General features: G+C 37.4%; 1 protein-coding gene across 2 annotated transcripts; it reads right to left on the reverse strand.

Moving 5' to 3' along the window:
• Nucleotides 1-1,088: 1,088 nt before the first annotated feature.
• LOC119260870 (60S ribosomal protein L31-like) lies at nt 1,089-1,746 on the reverse strand. 2 transcript variants are annotated; one of them, XM_037529975.2, is made up of 2 exons: nt 1,733-1,746; nt 1,089-1,507 (listed from the first exon to the last, which is right to left on the reverse strand). In XM_037529975.2, exons 1-2 carry the CDS (start codon nt 1,744-1,746, stop codon nt 1,132-1,134), a joined length of 390 nt encoding a protein of 129 aa, XP_037385872.1. In that variant the 3' UTR covers nt 1,089-1,131. The 2 variants fall into 2 exon arrangements, with proteins under 2 accessions (XP_037385872.1, XP_037385873.1); XM_037529976.2 differs by lacking the exon at nt 1,733-1,746 and having other exon boundaries at nt 1,089-1,509.
• Between the last annotated feature and the right edge of the window lie 8,535 nt (nt 1,747-10,281).

Genomic DNA, 10,281 nt, shown 5'->3' on the forward strand with positions numbered 1-10,281 from the left:
CTTATTTTGACCCCAATCCCTCCTCTCCCAAGCCCCCCCACCCCCGTAGTGTGTCTCTGGTTTATAGTTGCTTGTTGATTTTGATTTTTTTCTTTATTATAGCTATTCTTTTTCCTGGTCCCTTATTTAGGTTTTCTAACAACAATGTCACATGGCAGGAAATGTCCACATAAAATAAATGAAGAAACTGAGGCACTGAAGATAAAGTAACTTGTCCAAAGTCACATTGGTGATAACTGCAGGACATACATTTGAAGTCAGGTAGTGTGGTTTTTTTATACTCCAACTCTAGCAACTAGTCTAAGCTTCTCTCCTCTCTTTGCTTATGCCATCATTTACAAACATATATAAACAGGCACATATATATTAATATACATATATTTATGAGTGGGAATGGCATGGTTTTACAAAACAGGCTTCTAGACACACTTTCCTACATTTTGTAGTCCTTGCATATAAGCAGTCATCTTATTATCAATGCTGCAACAATCTTTTACTATATTCTTATTTATTGGTATTTTTATTTCTATAATATAGATCACTAGTTGTGTAGCTACTGAGTTGGAATACATACATAATTTTATTTTAAACTGACGTTAATTGATATTGCTTTACTGCATTACAAAAAATTAAACTATATAATTTACATTTATCAACAACATGAAAATACACACATCCTTTCATGTCTACCAGCAATAGATATCAGATTTTTAAATGTTAGCTAGTTCTTAAAAGATAATACATGCACATATTTCAGTGTTGAGCCCATATAAAACAGTACACATTAAAAAAACTTGTTCTGTCCAATTAGTTGTCCTTCCTAGAAGCTAGTAATATTGAAGTAAATTGGGAAAATTGTTTAATGTACATAAAAGCAAAAACAAATATATATTGTTGTTCCCCACTTTGTTGTTGACATACAAGTCTACCATATTCACTATATTTTTTTTCACTTTGCATGAATAAATTCTTTATATAATTGGGGTATAGGCCAGAGGCGTATGGGACAAGAGGATTTACCAGAGACAGAGTGGGAAACAGAACAGGCAGAAATACACAGCTTTGAGGAGTATCGTGCTCAACCCTCTGTGCCACCAGTGAGGCCCTGTAACTTTATTTGCTAATCAGTGATTAGTTTTCATCCACATTGACAATCTGTAGATTTTTGAAAGTTGTGATGGGCACATAGGTAACCAATGTATACAGCTTGTCTGGCAAATCTTCATCCTCATTATGTTTCCTGGACAACGGTACACGGATACGATAGGGGACATTCTTTATTCCCTTGGCCCGGACAGCTTTGTTGAGCCTGGTGTTGATGCGTACATCTGGAGTGCCCATTTCCTGCATTGCAAATTTCCGGATCTCTTTGAGTACTCTAGGGGCAAGCTTCTTGAAGCCAATTCCATGGATGAACTTGTGAATGTTGATTGTGTATTCTCTGGTAACTACCTCGTTGATGGCAGAACTGTCCTTCTTCTTGCCACCCTTCTTTGCCGGAGCCATCCTGCCCGGCCAGAACGTTGAAAAAGCCATATTCACTATTAATGCACCTTACCACTTTTTCTTCATGATGATACCTGAGGAGGCCTTCCACTACATCAGGATCTCCAGAAGCCTCTCTGTAAGCAATCTTGACTCTAGGCACAGCCACCAGTACTTCAAATGCAGACTCATGGCCTGGTCCCAGCTGTGTAGTGCCTAGCCTTTCACTGTGTGCCCACAGCTTCACTTTGGGAAATGCATCCAACTCAGATCTCAGCCATCAGTATCTAGAAAGTGGATGCATGCCCCAGTCTGGGACTCGCAGGACCTTGTTCTAAATCAGGAACCATTGGAAATATATAAAAAACTGCTATAAAATCTGCAAACAGATGTTGAAGAAAATTCATAGGTAGTTGGAGATTTTAATATTCTACTTTCACCCATGGACAGATGCTGCACCTCCCCCTGCAGTGACCTTTAGGGCTAATGGCTCTCGCCAAGGTCCCTAGGTCCACCTGGGCAAGGAACCAGCACGCAGGGGGAGAACAGCAAAACTCCCTGAAGCAGGGGAAGTACAGCAAAAGTTCCCTGAAGACATAGATAAGACAGAAGCTTATCAAAGGATTACGACCACCAGGAGCTAAAAAACCTTATCTCGTCTTTCTAGAATTACAAACTTTATCCCTTTATTGTCTTTCTAAACTTCCTTCTTTCTTCTATAAAGGTCATTTGTTGTTAATTAAAAAAATCATATGAAATCCTTAACACAAGGCTGACTCAAATGAAACGTTACTAAACTCTGTAATAATTAAAATATAGTTTAGGTGAAAAAAGTAGTTAGTAAAGCAAAAAATGCGATCATATAGTTTAAAAACAAAACTAATGGTCTATCTACTTAGGAATGAGGTAAATCACTCAGTGATAAGCTAAATCCATTCACTGTTCTGTGCTTTTGGAAACATATATATATACTGGCAACTAACTTAAATAAAATCGCACTCAGATTTACACTCAATCGAAGTGTGTCAGTGTGTCTGTTTGTCATTTCTTCAGCCGAATCCCTGACCACTCTGCACAGTCTCTCAACCCTGAGATGGCCTCATCATTCACTGCTGTGCTGGTCCGCAGCAGACAGATCAATGAGACAGAAAATAAAGACATAGTAGCCCTAAACAAAGAACCAGACCACATGAGTCAAATAGACATTTACAGGGCATGACACCCCTCAAAAAGCTGAATACATATTTTTCTTTTTCTTTTTTTAAGATTTATTTATTTATTTATACAAGCACTGGGTAGAATCAGAAGCATGGGAGGGTGAGAGAATTCACCAGAGCCAGAGCGGGGAGCAGGACGGGCAGACCAACAAGGTACACTGCTGAGGGGAGCAGCAGGAGTGGCAGGAGAGGTCTGCGTGCCAGGTGGGACCCTCTCTGGCAGTTGTGGATCGAACCTGTACTGCAGAGGCTGTGGGCAGCTTCGCAGCCCAGCACTCAACCGCTGAGTCACCAGGGAGGCCCTGAATACATATTTTTCTCAAGTGCAAATGGGTCCTTCTCCAGGATTGAACACATACTGGGTCAAAAGACAAACATCAACAAATTCATGAAGATAGAAATCATACCAAGTATCTTCTCTGACCATAAAGGTAACGAATTACAAATAAACTACAAAAAGAAACAAGGAAATATTTTATTTTTTTTAAAGATTTATTTATTTATTTATACAAACACTGGGTACAGTCAGAAGCGCGGGAAGGTGAGAGAATCTACCAGAGACAGAGCGGGGAACAGAACAGGCAGAGTGAAGAAATACACTACTGAGGGGAGGGGCGCGAGCCGCAGGAGAGGTCTGCGCGCCATGTGGGACCCTTGCCAGTGGCCGGGAATTTAACCGGCGCTGCAGAGGCTGTGGGCAGCTTCGCAGCCCAGCGCTCAACCGCTGCACCACCAGGGAGGCCCCAAGGAAATATTTTAATACATGGACAATAAACAATACACTACTGAGGGACCACTATGTTAATGAGGATATCAAAAAAGAAATCAAAAACACCTTAAGACAAATGGCAGTTAGGACACAAACCTTAAAAATGATTGGGATACAGCAAAAAGTATTCTAGAGGGGAGTATATAATTATGCATGCCCATATCAAGAAACAAGAAGCAGCCTAAATAAACAACCTTGTCTCTCATCTCAAAGAACTAGACAAAGAAGGCAAACATACCCAAAAGCCAGAAAAAGAAATAATTAACATTAGAACAGAAATAAATGAAATAGAAAGCAAAAACAAAGTCCAAAAGACCAATTAAACCAAAAACTTCTTTGAAGCAATAAAAAAAGAAAAACCTTTAGCTAGACTCACTAATAAAAAAGAAGACTCAGATAAATAGGACTGAAAATGAAAAAAACAAAAGTTACAATACACACCACAGAAATTCGTAGTATAATAAGAGATTACCAAGAACATTTGAAATGCAAACAAATTCAAAAACCTAGATGAAATGAACAGATACTTAGAATTACGCAATCATCCAAGACTGAAAGGAAGAAAGAGAAAGTCTGAACAAGAAAACATGATCATACATAACTACAGATGCTGAGAAGGCATTTGATAAGATTCAGCATCCATTTGTGATGAAAACCCTTGAAAATCTGGGGATAAATGAAATGTACCCTTACATAATTAGAGCCATATATGACAAACCACATCTAGTATCATTCTCAAAGGTGAAAAACTGAAAGCCTTTCTACTATGATCTGGAGTACAACAAGGATGTCCACTAACACCACTATCATTCAACACATATTAGAAGTCTAGCTAGAGCAATTAGGCAAGAGAAAGCAATGAAATGAATCCAAATTGGAAAGAATTATAAAACTCTCATTATTGCAGATATAGGAGAATAAATGCAGAAACCTTCAAGACTCCCCAGAAAAATTTATTGAAACAATAAACTAGTTTGGCAAAGTGGCATGATACAAAATCAATGCACAGGGCCTCCATGTTGGTGGTGCAAGGGGTTAAGCACCTAAGCACCAACACTATGAAGCAATCCGCAGCCTCTGCAGCATGAGTTTGATCCCAGTCAGCCAGGGAGAAACCCACATGGCACAGCAGACCTCTCCTGTTTCTCCCGCTGCTCCCCTCAGCAGTGTGTTTCAGTCAGTCTGCCTGTTCTGTTCCCCACTCTGTCTCTGGTGAGTCTTCTCACCCCCCACATCTCTGGCCTGTACCCCAGCTCTTGTATGCATAAATAAAAAATCTTTTTATAAAATCAATGCACAAAAATTAGTTGCCTTCCTATGTATAAATAACGAACTAGAAGAAGTAATTAAGAAACCCATCCCATTTACAACCTCACCAAAAAAAAAAAAAAATTAAATACCTGGGAATAAGCTAGCAAAGGTGATGAAGGACCTAAACATTGCTAAAATAAATAGAAGACAACTCAAAGAAATGGAAAGTTATTGCCTGCTCATGGATAGGAAGAATCAACATTGTTGAAATGGCCACTCAACCTAATGCAGTTTAAAGACTGAATGCAATCACAGTAAAAATCCCAATGGCATTCTTCAAAGAGATAAGACAAAGATTACTGGCATTCATATGGAACCACATGCACACACACACAAAAACCCCCAAATAGCTAAAACTCCTTACTAAAGATGAGGGAAATGGAAGTATCACACTTCTGGACTTCAGTCTATAATACAAAGCCATAATAAATAAAACAGCATGGTAATGGAACAAAAAAACACACTGATTAATGAAATAGAATTGAGAATGCAGAATAAAACCACACATTTATGGACAGCTAATGTATGACAAAGGAGCAAAGTATATACATTGGAACAAGGAAGCCCCTTCAATAAATGATGCTGTGGAAATTGGCCTGCTGCATGCAGAACAATAAAACTAGACTTATCTCACACCACACATAAAAATCAACTCAAAACAGATAGAAGACTTGGATATAAGACCTGAAACCATAAAATTTACAGAAGAAAATATAGGCAAAGCATTCCATAACATAGACTTCAGAAATATCTTTGTAAACTCATCTCCAGCAGCAAGGAAAACAAAGGAGAAAAGAAACAAACAGGAATATATAAAACTAAAAAGCTCTGTATAGCAAAAGAGACAGTGATTAAAACAAGGAGACACCATGCTGAATGGGAGAAACTACTTGCACATCACATATCTAATAAGGGATTGATATCAAAGATCTACAGAATGCTTATACAAATCAACAAAAATGAAGCAAACAACCCAATCCAAAAAATGGGCAGGAAAGCTAAAGAGGCACTTCTCCAAAGAAGATATGCTGATGGCCAACAGACATTAAAAAATGTTCATCATCAGGGAAAATGCAAATCAAAACCACAATGAGATAATACCTTACACCTGTGCAAATGGTCCATATGAAAAAATAAAAACCAAAACAAAACACAAGAGGGCCTCCCCGATGGCACAGGGGTTGAGCACTGGGCTGCGAAGCTGCCCCTGCAGCCTCTGCAGCGCCGGTTTGATCCCTGCCGCAGGACGAGGGTCCCATATGGCGCGCAGACCTCTCCTGCTGCCCGCTGCTCCCCTCAGCAGTATATTTCATTAGTCTGCCTGCTCTGCTCCCCGCTCTGGCTCTGGTGAATTCTCTCACTTTCCCGTGCTTCTACTGCACCCAGTTCTTGTATAAATAAATAAATACATCTTTAAAAAAAAAATCCTCAAAAAAAAAAAAAAAACAAAATAAAACCCAACAAACAGAAACAACAAATGCTGGTGAGGTTGTGGAAAAAAAGGAACTGTCTTACAGTGTTGGTGGAAATGCAGCTCATCCAATCCTTATGGAAAGAAGTGTGGAGATTCCTTAAATGACTAAAAATAGATCTACCATATGACCCAGCAATTCCACTCTTAGGTACCTATCCAAAGAACACCAAAACACAAATTCAAAAGGAAACCAGAACTCTTATGTTTATGGCAGCATTATTAACAATAGCCAAAATATGGAAACTTAAATGCCTCAGAACAAATGAGTCTATCAAGAAGATATGGTATGTGAATTTTAGTAGCTCTTGGATATTAGCTCTTTGTCAGATATATGATGTACAAATATTTCCTCCCACTCAGTAGGTTGTCTTTTCATTTTAATGATAGTTTATTTTGCTATGCAGAAAATTTTTGATGAGATGTATTGATAATTTGTTTATTTTTGGCTTTGTTTGATTTTGTTTTGGTTGTTGTTAGAATAAAATTTACAAAGACATTCATGAAGTCAATGAATTGTGGAATGTTTTACCTTTGTTTTCTTCTATGTATTTTATGGTTTCAGGTCTTACATCCAAGCCTTTAATACATTTTGAGTTAATTTTGTGTAAGGTAAGACATGGTAGCCTAGTTTCATTCTTTTGCATATGATTGTCTAGTTTTCCCAACACCATTTGTTGAAGAGATTTTGTCCAATGTATAGTCTTGGCTCTTTTGTCATGAATAAAACTGTCCATATTATTGTCGGTTTATTCTGGGCTCTTGATTTCATTCCATTGGGATCTGAGTGTCTATTTTTATTCCTATCCAATGCTGTTTTGATTTGTATATCTTTGCAATATAGTTTCAAGTCTAAGGGTGTAATATCTCCACTGTTCCTCATTTTTGTCAGATTGTTTGGCTATTCTAGGTCTTCCGTAGTTCCATATAAATTTCAGTAATGTTTTTTTTCTTTTTTGGAAGAATGCCTTTGAAGAATTGATACAAATTGTGCACTTAATCTGCATATTGCTTCCAATGAGATGGCCATTTAAAAAATGTTAATTGTTTCTATCCATGAGCAGGAAATATCTTTCCACTTATTTTTGTCTTCTATTCCTTTTACTAATGTCTTAAAGTTTTCATTGTCAAATTTTCACCAACTTTTTAAAGTTTACTTCTTAGGTATTATCCATAGGTATTTAATTCTTTTTGGTGCAGTAGTAAATGAGATTGTTTCCTTGATATCTTTTTTTCTATATTCTTAAAATGAAAAATATTTAAGCAACAAATAGTAGTGTAAAAACACTACTAAACTCAGAATTAATTTCAGAAGTTTGCAATAGAATTCATTAGCCCCAAAATCCCAATTTGGAACACAACTTGTTTTCAAGCACTAGTAATAATTCAACCTGATGTTTCAATGTACACATAAAGACAAAAGTAATAATGATGGTAAATGTTTTTGATGAATTCTCATATATGTTAAGCATATGCACCACCCAAAACACCCATCTCTACTTCTGATCTTTTCAGTCTGGTTTTACCCTTTACTATCCAAAAGCAATGATCACTTTCTAATATGCCACATAATTTATATATTCATTAGTCTAGTGCTAGGTTAAGAGGTTTATCTACTTTCATGTAGCTTGAGCTAATATATAATATAGATTGCCTTTTACCCATTTGAGACACTCAGTCCAGTTGATCAATATTTGTGGACCTCATCTTGAATGACAAAGGATTTCATCTGTAGTCCCAATTGCTTCTTAGGGAATAAAACATTTTTGAGGAAAAATGTCTTTAAATTGATTATAAAATGCTTTATTTCCATAGAGTTCATTTAGACTATGAATACATATTCATTGTCAACTGTTTTATTATTTCAATACATTTTTATTCTTATTCTCTTTCCTAGTTAAACAAAAAAAAATGTGAAATGAAATGTCTCTTGCAGAGTAAGTTCTTTTATTTTAAAATGCTGCCATGTTATGATTAGGAACTGAAATTCAGGTACACTAAGACCGGTTTGGTTTGTGACTCATATGGATTCTGGGTGGCCTGATGCCCCTGGCAGTTCAGACCTGTAATGACAAATCAGTTTGAATAATGATATTTTTCTCTCACTTTTTAAATTCTTCATGAAATGAATAAGTGTACGTAAATAGTTCAATTTACGTAGGCTGAATATAGGAAAAATAGATTGGGGATTATGCTGTTGGCACATATTAACCAAGATTTCTCTAAAATCTCACATTTAACCTATAACATTTTGATTCTGTTCCCCCACCAATGTAATTCCAAGGCTCAACCTTAAATATTAAAGGTATTTATGTACCAAATTGTTAAAAGGCCTTTATATTTTTCCAAATTCTCATCAATCCAACTAAATTTACTGAGTTTCAGTCTCAGTTCAAATTATTCATTCCTTTGTTGCCTAAAATATAGAGCATCTATTTCAAAGTGTATTTCAGTTGGCTGTGTCACATGGCTTAGAGTCTATAACAGGTGATAAGGACAGTTGATAGAGAAATACTGTATGCTCTAATAACACAGAAAATGGTTGAGAAAGGACATGAAATACAGCCAGCTAAATGGAGTGGGTTGAGGCATCAGAATGCAAGGAAATGTTTATCAAGGCAAGAGAACAGTTTTTGTAAGGGCTAGGAAAGAAGGGAGAGAACACTACATGGGAGAAAGTGAAAGTTATGTATGACTGGAGTGGGAGCCTGAGGGTCACGGCTAAAGAGGAATCCAAAGGTCAAGGCCCAGAACATGTAGAAATTAAGAAGTTTATACCAAAGCCTAGGGCAATGGGAAGGCACACAAGTATATAAAGTCGATGACACTTTTTGAAAATGGATTGGAAACTGGCAGACCAGTTAAGAGGCTATGGAAGTTTAAGAAGGAGGAGAAGTTGAAAGGGATGTCTGGGCATTCTCCAAATGAAGAGAATAATGTGAAGAGTCTACAGATTTTGAAGTGAAGAGATGGGAGCAGAAGAGATATTTCAGACACAGAGGGCATCTAGAATTCTTGACTTTAAAGCTAGTAATTTGCTTTCGACAATGAGTAAACTATAGTCCAGGTCTATTTAATGAACTGACAGAGGTAATCTTTAGAGTGGTTTTATAAGTGGATAAGTGCATTACCCCTTCACTCTTTTTACCTTGAATATGAATGTGATGGTTGATATTGAGCAGCCCTCTGGCAAATAATCACATAATGTGTGGATGGAATGCTAAGGATATCGGAAAGAAAGTTAAGAAAGTCTGGGTCATTCATGATATTTTTACTAATTCTGTGACCAAAAACACAGTAAACTTTTTACAAAGAAAATATTAAATGGCCTTAATGTTTAAGTCACTGTTACATTTTCTGTTTCTTGCAGCAAAGGCATTCCTAACTGAACAAGAAGTAAGTAGGGGAAAGAAAGACTTGATACCAAGACTACTTGTGGTACATAAAAATGACCTTTAGGTATGAAGTCTGTAGAACCAAGAAATGATTTCCAATGCGAAAGCTGTCTTCTTATCTATTTGTTGATGCTTCAATTTCAATTAATCTTCTTACTGGTTCATTGACTGAAGGGGGTAGGGGGTTCCTGGGCAAAGGCTGACAGTCACAGAGCTGGCAGGCATGAGCTGGCAGCCTCAAGAAAGGTGTGGGGAAAGAACAGCGCTTGTGCTCATTTCACACCTCTGGGTGACAAAAGAGGGCAATGTGGCAAAGCAGGACAGTGGAAAAGTATCCCAAAGTAGAAAAAAGCCCCTAGGAGCTTTTGAGAGCAGTAGAGAATCCCCAGAAGCACCTATAAAAAGGAAATCAACACCCTAGCAATGGGCTCCTCCCTTGGATCCCCTCCTGCTCTCAGGAGCCTTTCTTGCAATAAATCTGAGCTTGCTAACCTTCAGTCCAGTGTGTTGGTGATTTTCCTCAATCACTAGAGCACAAGATGATTGGCAACATGAGGACTGAAGCTGAAACATCTCACTATGTAATTAAAAATCAAATTTAAACTGCAGAGGCATATGACAAAACAGCCACTG

This window comes from Talpa occidentalis, unplaced genomic scaffold, assembly GCF_014898055.3.
Source record: "Talpa occidentalis isolate TD23 unplaced genomic scaffold, MPIMG_talOcc4v2.1 talOcc4.6, whole genome shotgun sequence".
NCBI classification, from domain to species: Eukaryota; Metazoa; Chordata; class Mammalia; order Eulipotyphla; family Talpidae; genus Talpa; species Talpa occidentalis.